General features: G+C 36.4%; 1 protein-coding gene across 1 annotated transcript in view; it reads left to right on the top strand.

Moving 5' to 3' along the window:
* The window catches only part of ITPRID1 (ITPR interacting domain containing 1), a 107,628-nt gene that overhangs the window by 36,741 nt on the left and 48,815 nt on the right, over positions 1–22,072 (top strand). The window contains exons 8-9 of the mRNA XM_070787869.1: positions 1,817–2,391; positions 7,614–7,671. Of these exons, the coding sequence (XP_070643970.1) occupies positions 1,817–2,391; positions 7,614–7,671 (633 nt within the window). The remainder of the gene's footprint in view (positions 1–1,816; positions 2,392–7,613; positions 7,672–22,072) is intronic.

Here is a 22,072-nt window from a genome sequence, read left to right as displayed (position 1 = left end):
AATAAGCAATAATAAAATTAGTTGGTTGTCCCAAAGACAGAATGGAAAAGTATGTCTCATTCAAAGTCAGTACAAAAAGTTCAAACTTGAAGGGGTGAGAACTGGTTCATTGTTCAGTGTTCCCCAAAGCAAAACAAACAAACAAACAAAAATCCTCATCCGACACTTCACACTGTTATGTTCTCTGAATTACCTGAACCCATTAAAATTGACAGGCTTTGTCTAAGTATTAAAATCTTCTATAGAATGGATGCTAACACAATCATAAAAATGGAATGATGATTCAATCATGTTCTTAAGCTTACAACTAAATTTAAGTGGGAAGTATAACCAGAATGTTTCTGAAAACATCTGGAACCCAAGAGTTTCTCTAGGCCTCAACAGAATATCATCGTCCTCCATAAGAAGCCCATCACATTGAACTAGAGGGATGAATAGTCAGTATCTCCATTTTCAGGTGAAGGACACAAATAGGCACAATGATTGCCTAATGGAGACGTCTGTACCATTGCTATGATGGTGCAAACAGAATACGGAACAGTTCCTACACCAATGGGGCCCTTGATCACTGCTGATCTATGCAACCCTGCATGTACCATTAGTGTTGAGAGAAGGTTCTGTAATTTAAAAGAGTGTTCCATTTCCATTACTGTGGTTTTATTATCTGGAGATACAAAAATATTTTTTACAATGTTTTTTCTAAATAGTCCCCAGATAGCCCTTGTTGCATTAGATCTCTCTCATACTAATCAAGCCAGTTCTTGCATATCGCCTGGATGAGTGAGGACAGATCATCCAGGAAGACTTAGAAGTTGAGGAGCTGGCTTGCTTGGAAAGGTAAATGGATTTTCACCTTAACGACTATCTTCTGTTAGAAGACTAAGGACAATATATTCCCTTTCTGAGCTGAGCACATTTGTAATTTTAGCTGATATCTATTTAGCATTGTGCTTTTCCCAACAGATGTGAGAGATACATAAGACTGGTACTGTTACTTCATTCTCCAGATAAGAAACTGGCCATTTACTATGTGCCAGGCACAGGGCTAAACACCATGAATCTATTAATTCATTTACTTTGTGGTCATACTTCCAGATATTGGCTGATCTGGAATTTGGATCCAGGCCATCTGACTCCGTATGTCATGACGCCTCCACACTCTCAAGTGAAGGGTGTAGAATTCAGTGGTCCCCAGTCTTTTTGACACCAGGAACCAGTTTTGTGGAAGACAGTTTTTCCGCATACCAAGGCAGGGGAGGGGGATGGTTTCAGGATGATTCAAGCACATTATACTTATTGTGCACTTTATTTCTATTATTAATACATTAGCTCCACCTCAGATCATCAGACATTAGATCCCAGAAGTTGGGGACCCCCGATGTAGCTGGAGATGATGGAGGTAATAATGGTGATGATAGGGACTGTCTCAAGCTATGGAAGAATCTTCAAGCTTACTTCATATGAAGGAAATGAGTTTACTCTGCCATTTACTTAAACACATGAGATTAATCTCAAGATTCATCCTTGTCTGTAGTTTTTATAGTTTAACACATAGGAAGTATTTGAATCTATATAGTTATGTATATTCTACTAAATATAAAAGGTATTCGCTTTCCCTATAACACAGTGATACTTTGTTATATAGGGGAATCTTGTCCACAGTAACCAGTGATATATATACTAAGGGAAAACTTGAGTTTCAGAAATGTAAACTCCTTCCCATCTTGAAAATCAAGTGTGTTCAATCTCTTCAGTTTTTACTACATTAATGCAGTTTCACTGAAACTAAAAATTGTGTGTTTCTTGAATTATTCAGGTCGTTTCCGACAGCTAGAAATACTGGATCACGTGGCCAGCACTTTCTCGTCTTTGCTGAATGATGTTAACATCCTGCAGAACAAAGCTGAAGAGGAAGATGAAGGGAGAGGTGTGCAAAGAACCTCAGTGAGTGAAGCCAAAGAACATCGAAGAAGAATAGGTGAACTTTTTAGGAAAGGCTCAAAGCAGACCATTAGAAAGGATTATAACCTGGGAGCATCAGAGTCACTGAAGACAACAGACAAATTTTCTATCACCTCTACAGACACAAGGGAGCATGGAGCACAGGTATCAGCTGTGACAAAGAAATATGTCCAAAGTCATTGGTCTCCTTCGGCAGAGCATTGGTCTCCTCAAGCCTGTGACAGCTTGACACCTCATCATCCTCCCCAAGCTCTTCTGAGCAAACAGGGGCCTCAGTCATCCATGCTGACCAAGCAGGCTCCTCCTTCCTGTGTGGCTGAGGGGTCAGTCAAGGACAGAACTCGAAAGGAGAATTCAGTTCAGACTAATAAATTCAAGAGCTTGTCCCGTCTTTCAGGCAAAGCACCGGACTCCTTCGAAATGGAAGAGGTCAGTGTGTTCACGTCTAAGTGAGGGAACTTTCACCACGGCATCTTTCGCCTTCCAGCCCTCATGTAACCCTTTCATCTTTCAGCCCCTCAGCAGCACATGCTATCATTCCAAACTTCTATTTGGTCCTTCTTGTTGCTTCAGTCAGAACTCAACCAGCATGAAACCAGCCTTTGCTTTCTCTTATTTCTTTTCCTTTTCTTGCTCACAGTTGAATTCACTGGTTATTTTTGACTTTACTTTTCCTCAGTGTCTTATTATGTGTCTCAGTATGTTTTTGTCTGCTCTCTAACTTTCCATGTTTCACCTTCTTTGAAGGTCAGTTCAAGTACTTCCCACTCAGTGAAGCTTGCCCACCAATCCTCCTCTGTGTTCTATAGCCTTGGCAGGGAGAGCCTGTTACACTAAATATTCTGTGTGTGTGTGTGTGCATGTGTGTGCATGTGTGTGGGTATTGATGACATCTCCCCTGTTGGACTAAAATCTCCTTCAGGACCAGGTTTTATTCTCAAGAGAATATGTCTTAAAAATACTTCCTCTGCAATGCCTACTGCAGAGCCTTGGACAAAAGAAGTAGGGACTTGGGTTTAATAGTATTTTGTTTGCTTGCTTTGGGATTTAATACTGACATAGCTTGACCCCCATTTCACACATGCCCTTTGCCTCTTCATCCCATATTCATTCACGCGTGTGAATTTTCATCATTTAGATGGCCTACCCAACTGTACTTCTAAGTCTTTTTACAAATAGATACACATTTTCACTCACTTCTCTGATCTTTAATAATTACAAAGATAGTAGAGAAGAGCAAGTCTTTCCCCTCTTTCCATGTAAATTGTTTGGAAGTAGGGTAGAATATTTATATGCCAGTCCTAAGGTCAAGCCAGCTTTCTTCAAGCCCTCTGAGTGTGAGACACTCTAAATGTAAACCCATTACGCATGACGCTCCGGGGCACAGACTCTGCCCTCAAGGCAGCCACAGTGCCCCCAGGGATGGACACAGAAACCAACAACACGGTAGGGGTGGAGACAGCTCTGTCACCAAAGCTACAAGTTTGAACCAGCCATGGGGCAGAGACAACCAAGGAAACTGTAGGATGTTGAAACTTGACAATAACTTTAAAAGAAGACTGAGTTAGGTGAATGAATATGCCTATTGGTAGGTCTCTCCATCCCACAAAGAGATAGAAATTGCCTCAGTTTATAACTGTTAATGATGCTAGTATCTATCTATATTTTTGTATGCATACATCTTATGTCAAAAATTATTTTAAGAACCTTACAATATTAATCTCATTTTAAAACAGTAGCAGAGAGACTTTCCTGGTGACCCAGTGGTTAAGACATCACCTTCCAATGCGGGAAATATGGGTTTGATCCCTGGTTGGGGAGCTAAGATCCCATATGCCTCATGGCCAAAAACCAACACATAAAACAGAAGTAATATGATAACAAATTCAATAAAGATTTTTAAAATGGCCTGTATCAAAACATCTTAAAAAAAACACATAGCATAAAAATGAATACAAATTATAAACGGAGGAAAAAACAGAGCTTTGGTCAAATACCCTAATTTGAGTATAAACTGAGATGGCTCTAAAAAAGAGTATATTGTTTTATTCCATCTTGCAAAACTTATTTAACTACCAAGCTAATAGTTAAATTACTATAAAGAAAATCAAGACAGTCTGCAAGTCGTTAGTCAGTCTGCTGCCTATTTCGTAGGATCTAAACGGGAAATTTCGCCAAACTCTAGCCTCTTGACAAGCCCCATTAGACTCTACTGTCCCCCTCCTAAGTTTCTTCTGCTTCAGACTAGGTTGACTTAGAAAGAAACAAAATTCACTGTATGTCATCTAGTGTGAGAGTACAGGCAGAAATGAATACCATCATAGTCAATGTAAAGAATTAAGAAAAGAATGTTAGTCCCTGCAGGACATACTTTCAAATATTCATTTATGACAATTATGACAATTACTCAAGGAAAAGATATATATATAGATACAGATATAGATATAAGTATATATAGGTATGGGAAGGGAGAACACACTAGGGCACTAACAAAAGCCTAAATTAAAAAAAAAGCTCACACATATTTTTTGGTACATAGTGAGAACTTGGCAAACATTTGTAGAAGAGTAAAATTAATATTAGAAGTATTTGGTAATATTAATTTAGTCTATGAGTGGCTTCTGTATAAAGACAGAATGTCCTGTTGAACTTTGAAGCCAACTTTGTTTTTTAAATTTCTTTAATATTTACCCAGATTTGTGTAAAAGGGTGTATGTATATGTAAAGCAGAGAGATCCTTCAAAATGATATTAAAAAACTCACTATTTGAATTTTGTTTTCTTAAAAAATATATTTAAAATACTACATCTTCATCACACAGGCTGGGAAAAAAATATTTGTTTCACTCAATACCAATATATCATTAAATGAAGCTTGGGTAGATTGTAGCTTAAACAGGAGCTAATGCCAGATTTAATAGTCATTTTTAATGGCAAATTTTAAAAATCTAATTATGAAAAATGTGTGCAAAATTGGCAGATTTTCATGGCATTTAAAACATGAGCCAATGTACTTAAATATCTACCTATCAGAATTTCAACTCTGATTAGCCAAATTGCCTCCAGATCAATCTTTGATGTTTTCATTAAAGTACTACTAGAGACTGAATATGGCAATATTTGGCCAATTCTCAAAATTATGATTCCAACAAAGTTGTACGTAGATAATTTTAATGCAAAAATCAACATATTTTTGTGTTTAGTTTTACCTAAACTAAGTCTGTTCCTTTCTTTTTTAATTCCCAAATATATGAAGAGAATTTAATACTTATGGAACTTCTGTAATTGTAGACTCTCTTAGGGTGCTTCTTTGTATCTGCAATATAACGTCTTTAACCTTCCCTCTTGCTTATATACAAGGATCCTTCTCTCTGGAACTCATGTGAGAATGTTACCCATATTAAATAATGCCAGTCAACATCTTGTTTGGATGGGAAATGTTTCCAAAGTAATCATCATTTCTTGTTTTATTTTTTAAATTTATTAGTAAGTTTGGCCCAGGTGGAATGACCCAGGAATATACCTGGTTTCCACTTGAAGTTATTGGGACCTTTTTTGTTATTGTTCTTTTATTTAATAGATGAATAGATACTTTACTTAGCACTAAGTGGCTTTTTCTCCAGGGTAATGCTCACAGCAAAACATTTTCTTATACTGAAAAAGGTACATGGTATACACTGGTTTGAGTTACAAAACCAATTAAAATAGTGTTAAGAGCTATATCTACTCAATTACAAGTGTAAAGTAACTTCTCTGAAAAAAAAGATATGAAAGATTAAAACATAAGGAATAAATATTTCTTCTTACATTGCTGAGCCATTTTCTCATGTCCTGTTTATTCATGGGTTAAAGGTAATTTTTGGCCATGTGTACCACAATGTTTAAAATGTTCATATCATTTGATTCAGCCCTCAATATTCATAAATAAATCCCATATAAATAATATGAAATGTAGAAATAGATTTCAGAGAAGGCAATGGCACCCCACTCCAGTACTCTTGCCTGGAAAATCCCATGGATGGAGGAGCCTTGGTGGGCTGCAGTCCATGGGGTTGCTAAGGGTCGGACATGACTGAGCAACTTCACTTTCACTTTTCACTTTCATGCATTGGAGAGGGGAATGGCAACCCACTCCAGTGTTCTTGCCTGGAGAATCCCAGGGATGGCGGAGCCTGGTGGGCTGCCATCTATGGGGTCGCACAGAGTCAGACATGACTGAAGTGACTTAGCAGCAGAAATAGATTTTAGCTGCTAAGTCATGTTGAACTGTTTTGGACCCCATGGATTGTCCCCCGCCAGTCTCCTCTGTCCATGGAATTTTCCAGGCAAGAATATTGGAGTGTGTTGCTATTTCCTTCTCCAAGGGATCTTCCAGACCCAGGGATTGAACCCATGGCTTTTTTGTCTGTGCATTAGCAGGTGGATTAGATTTAGGTACAAGGATACTCATCTCAGCAGCATTTCTGTTTGCAAAATCCAGAAAACATTCCCTCATTAAGAGAAACATTAATTAAATCAATGTACCTCAAAATATAGCCTATTGTGTACTCATTAAAGGTGGTATTTTCAAAGAAATTTTACAATATGAGGAGAAAAGGTCCTTCCAAATTTTGAATGAAAAAATTTGAGTACATTACTCTATCCAGAATAAATGTATTAAAAGAAAGCCTGCAAAGACATACTCCAAAATAGTAACACTAACCATTTTTTTACCTTCTTTGACTTTTTATATTTATCAAGTTTCAGTAGTGAGCTGTTATTATTTTTAAAGAAATAATTATGATTTAGTTTTAGCAATGATTTATTCTCATTAAAGAGTAGTATTCATTAATTTCTAAAAAGAATTTTTAAAATAAATTCAACCCTGTTAATTTGGAAATCAGATTTTCTTTTAGCTTTCTAAGATTTACATAGCAACTGAGTTATGAATTTCCTAAATTGCTCTCCACAAATTTACCAAGTTGTAAATAAATCCCTTAGAGAGCTAAAATTAAATATGGGAAATAACTTGCTTTCTCCAAATATAGTTAATGCTCTTTAGGAGCAAAAAAAAAAAAAAAAAAGCTTCCTAGGTTAATAGTAATAATATTATGTAAGTTTAGTTCAAATGTCACATCTCCAGGCAGGGTCTCTATTCCTCCCACCCAGACATAATCTTTCCCTCCCCCTCCCCCTTCTTTTTTCTTTTGAATAAAGCCTTAAATTTTTATTGACATAAGAGACTTGATTGAATGGAGTAATGGATTCTGTAGCTGTCAATGTGAAAACATTGTAAACATGCAAGTGCTCTCCAAATTGATTTGAACATTTATCCTAACCCCCATTATTTATTTCTTTTATAACCTTTGGCCAAGCACGAAGGACCTTATTTTCCTGGCCAGGGATGGAACCCACACCTCCTGCAGTGGAAGTGCTGCATCTTAACTGCTGGACCACCTAGGAGGCCCCTCTTTCCCTCATCTTATCTCCCTTAGTTCTTTGAATCTTTGATATGAGTGCCTTGTACATGTCACTTGCCTGCAGCAGCCTGTTAGCTTTTTGAAGTCAGATATTATGTTTAATCCTCTTAGTAGGAGCCAGTCGATATTCATTATATGTTGATTAAACAAATTAAGTGAATTTATTATGAATTGATATATTTTGGTGTCTCAGGTCCAAAGCTTTGAAGAAGAGACCAGCAATCCTGTCGACATGACTTCAGAAACTGTAGGTAAGACTTCATCAAGGTGTATAATTTCATCTTTCAGAAAGAAAATGTAATGAACTAGTACTCAACTTTCTTAATATGTAGAGCATATTTAGGAGCTTATTTAGGAGATGCGATACCTACTATTACTACTACTTGTACCTACTACTATTAAACGCCTACTAGCAATGCATATGTACATGTAAATTTCAAAATAATTACTACAGAAATGTTCAATATTCCTGGGGCTGATATAGTTTGTGTCCTATCTAACAAAAACACTATATGACCTGAATAGGCTAGTGGAATGGATTTCACACAGAACTGGGACTGAGTGAATACGTTCTTACTCCTACTGCCAGTTGCTTGCTGTTGCACGAGTCATACCAATTTCAGTTCAGTTCATTTCAGTTGCTCAGTCGTATCTGACTCTTTGCAACCCCGTGAATCGCAGCACACCAGTCCTCCCTGTCCATCACCAACTCCCAGAGTTCACCCAAACTCACGTCCATTGAGTCAGTGATGTCATCCAGCCATCTCATCCTCTGTCGTCTCCTTCTCCTCTTGCCCCCAATCCCTCCCAGCATCAGGGTCTTTTCCAATGAGTTAACTCTTAGTGGACCTTAGTTTTTCCATCTGTGATAAAGAAAGAAGTGTAGATAATTTTTAAGTTCTCTGCTGGCACTTATAATCTAAATTAAGTGATTCTATAAACATCATATTAAACTCTCAATGGAAACAAGTTGCCTAGATGTAACTTTCCAAGTCATCTCTTGGATTGATGTTATATCATCCCAGACAAAGAGAAGGAAGTCTTTCTCTACTGCTGGGTCTTATGCTGCCATTCAGCCATCACTATGATTCAGCATTTCCATGATCCTGTAACAGAGCTAAAAGTAGACAGGGTTTAGTGAAGCAAAATAAAGCAGATGAAGCTCGTGTGTTTCCTGGAAGAAAATATGCAAATTTTAAATTTAATTTAGTGTGGTGTCAAACACATCTTTTTCATTACAAAGTGTATGTATGGGCCTCATTTTGCTAAATGCTGTTTAGAAATTATGCATTAGTAATTATAGGGTCCTGCTGATTACATAAATTGTTATCCTGCTCTTCAAAGTAATTACCACCTAACCTACATTGAGGTTTATAAGACAGAAATAAGCATCTGTTTTCCATCTAATTGAATGATTCTCAGTGAAGCTGGAGGTCCCCTTGCTGATAAGAACTGCCTTCCTTGACATTCAATTAAGAGGTCTGCTGATATCATGTAAGTCACCTCAGTCATTCTGAAAAATTATTCAGAAAGTTACGCAAAAGTGCTAATCTACATTTAATCTCAGATTCAGAGAGCAAATTAAGATGGGTGAAGGTTAACCTAATGGAGAAAATATGAATTCTAGTAAAGCAAATGTGATTTTATTACTTTCAAAACCAGTGTTGTTAACCCAAGAAAAATAGGACTGAGAAGAAATAAGTAAAACTAGCTTGATTAATGGGGAAAGGGGAAACTATTACTTTGATAGATAGATATATATATATGAATGGATTATATGTACATAAATTGTATATGCACATATTATATATATATTTGCACATATGAAATAATGAACATTGACACAAAGTTCAAAAGATGACTTTACACAAAAGATGAAGGCACATGGACTGTTTGACCAATAGGATGTGGAAGAAGTGGTGCTGTGCCTCTTCCAAGCATATCCTTTAATCCATCCAACTGACTCCTGGCTCTTGAGATACCTGCTCTTGGAACATTTCTTCTGAGAACCTGATCCTCATACTGTGTGAAAAGTGCAACACATGGGTGTGCCACGTGTGTGACCACTTTGAATGAGTATCCCTGTGAATATACCATCCTTGTTACCCAGTCCAGTCAGACTTTCAAATGACTCCAGCCCAGATGCTATCTGACTGGAGCTGCCTGAGACAATCCAAGCAACAAATGCATAGCTGAGCTGAATCAGCCCATGGAACCATGAAAGTAATAATAAATTTTAGTTTTAAGCCACATGTGTGAAAGTGAAAGTGTTTGTCCCTCAGTTGTGACCAACTCTTTGTGACCCCTTGGATTGTAGCTCACCAGGCTCCTCTGTCCATGGAATTCCCCAGGCAAGAATACTGGAGTAGGTTGCCATTTCCTTCTCCAGGGGGTCTTCCTGACCCAGGGACTGAACCTGGGGGTCCCGCATTGCAGGCAGATTCTCACTGTCTGAGCTAACAGGGAAGCAACAATAAGTTATAGTTTTAAGCCACACTGCTGCTGCTGCTGCTGCTACTGTCGCTTCAGTCGTGTCTGACTCTGTGTGACCCCAGAGACAGCAGCCCCCCAGGCTTCCTCGTCCCTGGGATTCTCCAGGCAAGAACACTGGAGTGGGTTGCCATTTCCTTCGCCAATGCATGAAAGTGAAAAGTGAAAGTGAAGTCGTTCAGTCATTCCCGACTCTTAGCAACCCCATGGACTGCAGGCTACCAGGCTCCTCTGTCCATGGATTTTCCAGGCAAGATTAAGCCACACAGATACACACAAATAGACAAAGGCGTGTAACGAACTCTTCAAATACCTTTAACACTTAGTTTTAAGATATTTTATACTTCTTCTACTCATGTACAATGTTCTGAACACTAGCATAAAAAGTGTATTTAAGCATTTCCCTAAAAAAATGAGCAAAATTTCTTCTGATGAAAGGTTAGGACCCAAGCCCACAAATGCACCATCCTCCCTTTATCATTGAAAAATTATCGCTGGAATGAAAAAGAATATAAATATAAGAAGGAAACAAATAATGGTGTGATTAGAAAATTGAGAACAAAATCAATCATTCATATTCTAGAATCCTTGAAGAGTTTGTTTGAGATATATTGTGAGTGAAGTTGCAGACAAATCTATAATAGGAGCTCACCTAGGTTTTAAAGAGTTAAGTGTACATGTTATGGTCATAATTTTCAAAAGAATCTAAGTTAACTCTCAAATTAGGTAAAGTATACCTTTCCTGTCACTTTTTAATATTAGCAAACACAGAAAAATTACCACAATATCTAGTAGTTCACAATTACAGGCTATTTCAAGAAATGCCCACAAATGAAAGAATGACTACAAAGAATCATTAAGAATGCTCAGAAATGAATATCCTCAGTGAGATGTATGAAGACACTGCTTCTACGTACGAGAACAACCTCTAGTAAGTAACCATTCCTTTCAGGTAAAATACACAGTGTCTGATTCTGTTTTTGATAATGACTAAGAGATCAAATTGCCAACATCCACTGGATCATTGAAAAAGCAAGAGAGTTCCAGAAAAACATCTATTTCTGCTTTATGGACTATGCCAAAGCCTTTGACTGTGTGGATCACAATAAACTGTGGAAAATTCTGGAAGAGATGGGAATACCAGACCACCTGACCTGCCTCCTGAGAAACCTATATGCAGATCAGGAAGCAATAGTTAGACCTGGGCATGGAACAGACTGGTTCCAAATAGGAAAAGGAATACATCAAGGCTGTATATTGTCACCTTGCTTATTTAATTTCTATTCAGAGTACATCATGAGAAACACTGGGCTGGAAGAAGCACAAGCTGGAATCAAGATTGCTGGGAGAAATATCAATAACCTCAGATATGCAGATGACACCACCCTTATGGCAGAAAGTGAAGAGGAACTCAAAAGCCTCTTGATGAAAGTGAAAGAGGAGAGTGAAAAAGTTGGCTTAAAGCTCAACATTCAGAAAACGAAGATCATGGCATCTGGTCCCATCGCTTCATGGGAAATAGATGGGGAAACAGTGGAAACAGTGTCAGACTTTATTTTTCTGGGCTCCAAAATCACTGCAGATGGTGATTGCAGCCATGAAATTAAAAGACACTTACTCCTTGGAAGGAAAGTTATGACCAACCTAGATAGCATATTCAAAAGCAGAGATAGCCAAAAAAGGTCCATCTAGTCAAGGCTATGGTTTTTCCACTGGTCATGTATGGATGTGAGGGTTGGACTGTGAAGAAAGCTGAGTGCTGAAGAATTGATGCTTTTGAACTGTGGTGTTGGAAAAGACTCTTGAGAGTCCCTTGGACTGCAAGGAGATCCAACCAGTCCATCCTAAAGGAGATCAGTCCTGCGTGTTCACTGGAAGGACTGATGCTGAAGCTGAAACTCCAATACTTTGGCCACCTGATGTGAAGAGTTGACTCATTGGAAAAGACCCTGATCCTGGGAGGGATTGGGGGTAGGAGGAGAAGGGGACAACAGAGGATGAGATGGCTGGATGGCATCACCAACTTGATGGACATGAGTTTGAGTGAACTCCGGGAGTTGGTGATGGACAGGGAGGCCTGGTGTGCTGTGATTCATGGGGTTGCAAAGAGTTGGACACGACTGAGTGACTGAACTGAACTGAAGGAACCCCCAATGGCCAACCCTCCCACAGATAACTCTGAATTCTCAACAAAGCAACCTAAAGTCACTAGAGAGTGACCAAAAGCAGGCAGACTGTACAGAAAGCTTCAACACTTGGGCTAAAAGAATGCCACTGAGTGAATTTCCTGTTTCGTTTTAAGTCACTTAGCCTAAAGCAAGAGCTAATTTATACCACTCTAAAAATTTTTATAGAAATTATCAGTCTTACTAGCTAGAAAAATCAGAAGACAGAGTTTAGGGCAATAACAAAAGCTGGAAAGTGAGGGGAGAAATCCCAGAAAAGAGAGAGTCTAGAGGACAATCTTCAGAGTCTGAGTATGAAATCTACTCACATTGCTAGTCAAACTAAACATGCGTGAGGAAGCCTTGAAGAATCTCAGCTAAAGCTAAAAGAGTGAAATGACATTTCCAATTGGACTTTGATTCTAGCCAGTTTTCCTGACTGCTAAAACATCATATCATTTACAATGTCTGGGTACAATAAAAAAAATTACTGGAAAATAGAAGAAAAAAATAAGAAAATATAACTTAGGCTGAAGAAATAGGCAATTAATGGAGATAAACTGTGAGAAAACCAAGATGTTGGAATCAGCAGCAGAAGTATCTTAAAGAGCTTATTGTAATCATGCTGAAGGATGCAAAGAAAAAATATGCTCACAATTAATGAAACGAGAAAATCTAAAAAACAAAATAGAAATTATAATAAAAATGAAATGGAAATCCTGTAAGTGAAAATCTATAATTTCTGAAACACAAAACTTACTGCATGGGCTTAACAGCTGATGAGCTTTATTTTAAATGAGAAAATAAAGACTTGGGAACTTGATTCCAATAGAAAGTATCCAATAAACTGAAGAACAGGAGAAAAAAGACATTAAAAATCACATGAAAAAAATTATCTGAGTCTTAGGAGCCTGTGGGACAACATCAAAAGTTCAAATATACATGAAATTGCAGTCAGAGAAGGAGAGAATGGAAAAACTGGGCAGGAATAAAATCTAAAGAAATAATTATGGAAAATTTCCCAAATTCATTCAAAGATTCACATTTACAGACTCAAGAAACTCAGCAATTCCCATGTATGAAAAGTACACAGAAAACTATACTTAGTGTCAAAATTATAATGAGAAAATATTCAAACAGGGACATAAAAATTACATGGTGTATATAGGGAATAAAATTTGAGTGAATGAAAACTTGTCATTAGAAATGATAGAGACCAGCAGGCAGTAACTGTCAACCAGATTCTGTACGCAGCAAAAATGTCCTTCAGGAAGGAAAATAAAGATAAAAGAAATTTTAGAAAAAAGAAAGCTAACATTATCAGCATAACTGTACTGTAAACAATGCTAAAGGAAGTGCTTCAGACTAATGATAGACAGTGAACTGTGATGTTTATACCAAACACCAACATAATACCTATGACAATTTTAGCTTGGAGTATGGGGAGGCTGGTAAATGGATCAATACAGCTCAGAGTTTTTACATCTTATGTGAAATAGTACAATATTAAATTTAAGTACACTGTGAGGTTATAAAACAACCATTTATTTATAGTTAAAGCAAAATGCTAGTAGAAAAATTAAAATATAATTCAAAGAATACAATGAAGACAGTAGGTGACAGATTGAATACTAGAAAAAAAATAGCTGAATAAAAAGTAGGAGACAAGTATGCGAAATTGTTTAAGAATAAAGTGGAAAAAAGGAATGGATATAATAAACAAAATGTCAAGGAAGACAGATCCAAGGAGTGTATTATATAGACGTAACAGGTGGTTAGAACTGGACTCGCCCTGTCTTAGTTTTTACTGAGGTTCTAAAAAAGATAGATATCAGATACAAAGTCAGTATGTGACAAATTTGTACCTGCAACTTTTCTAAGGAAATTGTAGGGCCCAGTTACACAGGTCGTGAACCCATCGTGTATTTTAAGAGGGGCCAAGTCACAGAGAGAAGACTGCTGAAGATATTTCACTGGGGAGCAGTAAGGCCCTGCTCTGTGTCCCTCCATCATTTGGAGGAGGACTGGAGATGCTACTCTGAGTACCAAGCAGCAAGAGACCCCTGAAGGAGACCACTTACAGAGCACTTCCATTAAATTTAAGGTAGACAGTCACAGTGTGACGGGTACTGTCCTGGGTATTTCATGTGCATTACATCTTTTAATTCTCAAAATAACCACTGAGATGGGCATTATTACTACTTCTAATTATTAGACGAAGAAACTGTAAGACAGAAATGTTAAGTATCTTTCCATAGCCCCATAGTAAAAAGGGGTTCCAGGTTTCAAATTCAGGTCAGCTAGTACCAGAATCTGTACTCTTAAATACTGTACCATACAACTTTGAAATGACCCCTCTGCGGTTGGAGGACACATGGTCGGTGCATGAGAGTAATAACAACAGGCTATAAAATGGATTGTGACTCGAGGCTGAAAGCTGCTCAAGAACCAGTCAAGAAGACAAGAGAAGAGTTGACCAGAATATTTCCTCAGTTTCAACATGAACAATTTTTCATTAAAATCAAGATATATTTTATAATTGATGGCAGGTCATAATTTAATTGGCAGATGGCTCTTTTTCTTTTTGAGGAGTATACAAATAATAGAAGTCTTAAAATTAATACCGTTTGGTGGCAATGGGTATAGAGAAAAGTAAATGCCACCAGACCAAACTACACAGCCATAACAGTATAAACGCTGTGGATTCGTTTTCAGCTTTGAGAATCAACAAATAGGCAAACACGAAGGCTTAATTCTGGCACTGTTGGAAATATCAAACTGAACATTTTGAAGGTAGAATTATATCTGTTGGGAAGTGGTCAATGAAAAGTCTGAAGACAAGGTGGAGGAAAGAATACGGACTTTCCTCCAAAAAGAAAACAGATGGCACCTAACCTAGGTGACTGAGAAGTGGTTTCTATAAACATATGAGCAAGCTTAAAACCAACAATGAATGGTGCCAAATTCTAGGTTTAGAAATTTTAGGGAGAAATTACCACTATCAGGACTACAAGGGCAGGGGAAGGAGTAGTGACTAAAACCTAGGACGAAGAGTTACACAGAAAGCTGTGGCTTTTTTTAGAGGGAGGTAACCAAACTATGGGTGACCCAGGAGGGAGGCAGGAGGAAAAATAAACACTCCAAACTCCTTCCCTTGCCGTTCTCCCATCTCCAGGGCCAAACTCAAGATGATACCAGATATCAAGGAAGCTCGTTGATTCAGTCCATATGGGACCCATAGAGTAGGGTGGAAAAGAAAAGATACTAGATCTGGGGAAGCAAATAGAAAACATTAAGCACAGTGCACCAATGTCTTTACCTTAAATAGAAATCTGGCAAGATACTGAATAAAGCTGATAGACTGAGCAAGGAAAGTTTAGATAGGTGATAGGCAGATAGATACATACATACATATGTAAGGACAAAGGGAGTGGAGTAGCAGTGTAAATTAGCTAAACTTTATTGTTTATAGTGGAATCAGAAGGACTTGGATTCATATTCTACCTATTTCCCTGCTTAAAATGGCTAACCTAAAGCAAGTCAGTCAAACTCCATGCTTCAATTTCCTTAAAAGCAAACTAATAGCAATATAATTTACAGAGGTGTCGTGAAGATCAAATGAGTTAATCCATGTGAGGGAATTAGAATATGTGAAGCACTCAACAATAAGTTATTGAAAATGAGTCAAAAATAGAGATGAAGTATATTATTTAGAAAGAAACTGTATAACAAGACGAATCACACATAGAAAGTGTTAAAAGCAATTAAACTTTGGGGAATTTCATTACATGGTTCTTGGTACCATCTGATTTTTTTTAATGTGTAAGTCATGTATGTGCGCTTAGTTGATCAGCTGTGTCTGACTCTTTGTGACCCCATGGATTGCAGCCCGCTAGGTTCCTCTGGTCCATGGCGATTCTCCAGGCAAGAATACTGGATGAGTTGCCATGCCTTCCTCCAGGGGATCTTCCCAACACAGGGGTCAAACACAGGTCTCCCACATTGCAGGCAGACTCTTTACCATCTGAGCCACCAGGGAAGCCCAAGAATACTGGAATGGGTAGCCTATCCCTTCTCCAGGGGATCTTCCCAACCTAGGAATCAAACTGGGGTCTCCTGCATTACAGGTGCATTCTTTATCAGTTGAACTACCAGGGAAGCCAATGTGTAAGTCATTCTTTGATTTAAATAAGCCAAGTACACAAATGAAATGAGAACACCTAAATATCACAGTGCAATGTGTGAAGTACAAAGATAAGCTGGGGAAAGGTTTATCCACAGATTCTCAGACAGAAAACTACAGATTGCTTACAAAGTAAAAAATTTCTGTGACATTAGCACACTAAATGATAGATAGTAATAAACTACTGTACATTTAATTTAGAAGCTGAACAATGTGAACCTATTTTTTATACCCATTTATATGTTTTCTATACGCAAGGGCAACATAAAGTCATTTTCAAAGGAGGGCTTCCCTTCTAGGACAATGTTCTAACTGATTAAGATGTTACTCAAAACAATATACTCTAGAATAATTCACATAGAGTATGGGAAAAATGAACTCAAAACCAACTAAACATACCAAGTTAATTATTGTTAAATTTTTGGAAAGACAAAAATTACTAAGTAACTTGGGATAAAAATAAAATCTACAATAATGTTTAGCTTAAATCCTATTTTGATTACAACAAACTACTGGGAAAGGTTGAAAATAGGATAAAAGAGAAATAAAGACAAATGCTATCAAGGTTATAATATTAAAATCTAATAAAGTATACTTCAAGGTAAGAAAGAATTAAAAAGAGGACTTTAAAAACTAACCAAAATTATAAACCTCATTTAAGATTTAACAGTAATGAATCATTACATATCAAATAATTAACATATAATATATAAAGACTGATTTTATGAATTTGTGAGAAGCCCCTACAAATCAATTAGAACAACAATAAAATCATAGATTAATAAGGAAAGGAAATAAATACGATATTAAGGGCAGAAATATACAAGCTCCATTAAAATGGTAAAACATGATCAATGTCTCTTATAACTAAAGAAATACAAATTTAATCAATAATGATAACATATGTTTTTTACCTGTCATATTAGCAAATCTTAATATTTAAAGATTTGTTGGGTTTCCCAGATAACTCATTTGTAAAGAATCTGCCTGCCAATGCAGGAGATGCGAGTACGATCCCTGAGCCAAGAAAATCCCCTGGAGAAGGAAATGGCAATCCACTCCAGTATTCTTGCCTGGAGAATCCCATAGACACGGGCTACAGTGCATGGAGTTGCAAAAGAGTTGGATATGACTTAGCAACTAAACAAAACAACAACAAATATTTACCAATGCCTAATGATAGTAAAAATTTAAAACAAACACTCAATGTTGGTTGAAAGTTAAATTGTCATTACTTAGAGTATAATCTGTTCATGTTGCAGTTTTAAATGTATGTAACTTTCGGTGATGGACAGGGAGGCCTGGTGTGCTGTGATTCATGGGGTCGCAAAGAGTCGGACACGACTGAGCGACTGAACTGAACTGAACTTTCATGTGACTATTATAGTTCTGAAGCTTGACCTACCAATAGACTCAAATATACACACAAGGATTTTTACTATAAAACTGTTTATAAGAACAAACAACTAGAGGCAGCCTAAGTGCGGGAAATACGTTTGCGTTAAATAATTATCGTACATCCTTATGTTAAAATCTGTTCAGATAGTGTTTTATTTAATGAGGCATGTGTTTATGTGTTGATACAGAGAGGTCTCTGAGATATACAGTTGTTAAAGGAGGGGGGAAGATATGTGCAAAGAGTCTGTATAAATACTTCTTTGGATTAAGACAATGTCTATTTCTATTGAGGGAGCAGAGCATGTGCAGGATGCTTCTGGAAGAATGTGTGAGGGACTACTAATGGCCTTACCAGAAGGAAAACTAACATGTTTTACATTAACTGGCATCTTTTATTATGTTACCATGTGCATATGTTATTTTCATAACACTACTTAGCAAAAGAACCCTGCCACACTATAGGAAATTAACACAATAAAAATGGGACATTTTGTTTTAACAAAAATTATATATATTAAGGTGTACAGCATGATAATTTGATGCACATGTACATGTGAAATAATTCCTATAGTCAAGCTAATTAACATATCATCTCTTCACGTAATTAACTTTGTGTGGATGTGTGTGTACTAAATGAACCTGAAATCTCTTTTAGCAAATTTCTGATATTCAATATAGTATTATTGATGATAGTCATCAGGCTGTACCTTAGATCTCTAGACTTACTCCTCCAGCACAATTGCAGTTTTGTACATTTTGAGCAACATCTCCACTCAAATTGAGAGATTTTAATATTCTCATCTTTTAAGATCAAGCATGAAACAAAATACGATGAAAAATATATTAACATTATAATTTATAATAAGCACTTAATAGCAAAATATTTAATTAAATATTCTTTGCTAATGTTCTTGGAATATTTATTAAGCTATCTGACAAATAGTTATATATTTGTTAGATATCTACAGGGGCTTCTCTTGTAGCTCAGTCGGTAAAGAGCCTGCCTGAAATGCAAGAGACCTGGGTTTGATTCCTGGGTCGGGAAGGTCCTCTGGAGAAAGAAGTGGCAACCCACTTCAGCATTCTTGCCTGGAGAATCCCATGAACAGAGGAGCCTGGCAGACTACAGTCCGTGGAGTTGCAGGAGTCGGACACAGCCTAGCGACTAAACCAGCACCAGCATCTATAAATCATATGCCAAGATTATTTCATTGATATCGTATATACACACATACTCACAAATAATGTATAGACCACTGCCATAGATATAAGTGCAGTAATGTTTGATTCAATAATAAAAGTATAAGTGACACTTTTCTCCTCCAAACAAACAAAATTCCAGATCCAAGACTTGGGGACTGAGTCCTCCATCTTAAATAAAAGTACAGAAAATGAAAAGTTAAAACTATAAATTCACATCATTTGAATAATAATGGAGAACATTTCATATAAAATTGGAGAATTGGAACAAAAGCACTGATCTGAAGCTAATTCATAGTACTAATTGCTTTCACAATCAAACAAGAAAAAGCTAAAAGTAAGCATTTGTCTCAAGATACAATCATACAAACAATAAGGTAAACATAATTAGAGATTAATGGACAGGTAGAAATGAGTAATATGAGAAGCAGAGAACAAATGATTTGACAAGTGAAATCCAAGCACTAGTTTTATTTTTTTTGGAGGGGGGGAAGAAAAAAGCAACACCATCAAAAAAAACTAAAAGAGAATAATGCATACAAACAAAATTAAATAATCAAAGTAAAATTAGAGGAAAGACACATGATCACTGATAAATAAACTGTGTAATATGCAAACCCTTTTCTAAATTATGAAGATACACAAGTACTACTAGTGAGACTAAAACCACAGATAATTAACAAGGATGATATTTTAGGAAAAAATATATTTATATCATTAAATTTTATACTAGTATTATTTACCAATATTTATGAATACATACATATATACACATATATACATATGTATATATATATACATATATATATACATAGCATATATATATATGCTATGCTATGCTAAGTCACTTCAGTTGTTTCCAACTCTGTGTAACCCCATAGACGGCAGCCCACCAGGCTCCCCCGTCCCTGGGATTCTCCAGGCAAGAATACTGGAGTGGGTCGCCACTTCCTTCTCCAATGCATGAAAGTGAAAAGTGAAAGTGAAGTCGCTCAGTCGTGTCCGACTCTTAGCGACCCCATGGACTGCAGCCCACCAGGCTCCTCCATCCATGGGATTTTTCCAGGCAAGAGTACTGGAGTGGGGTGCCATTGCCTTCTCCAATATATATATATATATATAAAAGATCCCCTGGAGAAGGGAATGGCTACCCACTCTAGTATTCTTGCCTGGAAAATTCCATGGACAGAGGAGCCTGGTGGCCTATAGCCCATGGGGACGCGAAGAGATGGACATGACAGAGCAATTAACACTTTCACTTTTCATACATAAAATTAACAAAATAACCTAGCTATATAAATAATACATAGAGAGTAACAAAAAAATTAAGTTTATCAAAAAGTATCTCTGAGAATGCCCATGAACTGCAATGCTATAAAAAAAATTATGTGACCAGACTCAATTTTCTGCAATTCAGATAATGCAAACAGTTATAAATCTTTCCAGTTCCTTACAGATATTTTTAAAACCTGATATCAAAATATGACTAAAATAATTCACAAAATTGATAAATTTCACCTGTGAATATATATGCAAAATATTTTAATAACATAGTGATGACTTAAGTTCAATAAAATATAAAAGAATACCAATCCTTGAACAATTCTCTTTCATTCTGAGATTTCTGTAGTGTTTCAGCAGTTGAAAAACTAATATAGCTTATCATTGACTGCTATAATAAATTATGAAAATAAATGTTAGAACTTGATGAAAAAAATGTGTATGTTCATAAAATATTTCACTCTATCAACATAAATTTCAGATAGATAAAATTTAAGATAGTTAAATGTAAAAAAAGAAAAGCAAATTATAAAAGTCCAGTGGTTAGGGCTCTGAGCTTCCATTGCAAGAGACACAGCTCTGACCTCTGGTTGGAGAACTAAGATCCCATATGGCTCATAACACTGCCAATAAATAAATAAATACATTTTGAAAAAATAAAAGGGTTACAAATAAATGTAGATGAATATTTATATCATTTGAAATAGAGAATGATTTTAAAAGCTTTACTTAATGGGATACTGGGATTAACATATGTACACTGTGTTCAATTGCTCCAGTCATGTCCGACTCTTTGTGACCCCATGGACTGCAGCTTGTCAGGCCCCTCTGTCCATCGGATTTTCCAGGCAAGAATATTAGAGTAGGTTGCCATGCCCTCCTTCAGGGGATTTTCCCGACCCAGGAATAGAATTTGCATCTCCTGCATTGCAGAAGGGCTCTTTACCACTGAGTCACGGGGGAAGCCCATATATACACCACTCTGTATAAAACAGATAACTAGTGAGAACCTATTGTTTAACACAGGGAACTCTGCTTAATGTGTGGTGACCTAAATGGAAAGGAAATCTAAAAAAGGGTGGATATATGTATACATATAACTAATTCATTTTTTTGTACAGCAGAAACTAACAGTGTAAAGCAACTATATGCCAATAAAAATTTTAAATTAATTAATTAGAAAAATTTATTTAAGTTTTACTTAAAATACAAGAACAATTAAATTAATAATTTTTTCTACCCAAAATGAAAACCTATATGTGAAAAACATAATAAAGAATAAAAAGGTAAATGACAAGCTGGGAGTATATTTTCATCATAAAGAAAAAAGATTGTGATTTTTTACTATATAAGTATTATACATATCAAACATCCAACAAGAATAATAATATCTTTCCATAAATTTAAAGATGGACCGTCGTCAGTAATGTCACTTAGAGCATATTCCATTAACAGTTTCAAAAAAATTAATAATCTCAAAATATACAGGGAAGAAAATAACAAAATATAAAAGTAATTAATTATTAAATGTCAGAGCAAAGAAATAAAAACTCTTTGCAAGGGAAGGGAAGTTTCTTAACCTAACGTTATCTGTGAAATCTTGGTAGCAAATATCAATCCTAACAAAGAAACCTTAGAAGAATTTCACTAAACCAGGAACAAAATCTGTTAACATTGCTTTTATTCAACATTGAACTAAAAGTCAAAGCAGAATGACAACACTATGAAGTAAGTAGTGTATAAACTTAAAAACTCTTCACATTTGCAGGCAAGATGACTGTCTATATAGAAATCTCAAGGGACTAGATAGATGTATTTAGAATAATAAGATTTATCAAGCTTATTGAATTCTAGAGCAAAATGCAAAAATCAGTATTATTTCCATGCATCAGCAATAACCAAAGGAGATCATTAAAGAAAACAAAAAGAATTTCT

This window comes from Bos indicus, chromosome 4 (assembly GCF_029378745.1).
Source record: "Bos indicus isolate NIAB-ARS_2022 breed Sahiwal x Tharparkar chromosome 4, NIAB-ARS_B.indTharparkar_mat_pri_1.0, whole genome shotgun sequence".
In the NCBI taxonomy this organism is placed as follows: Eukaryota; Metazoa; Chordata; class Mammalia; order Artiodactyla; family Bovidae; genus Bos; species Bos indicus.
Note: the sequence above shows the minus strand (reverse complement) of the source record. Positions and strands in the feature narration are given on the sequence as shown.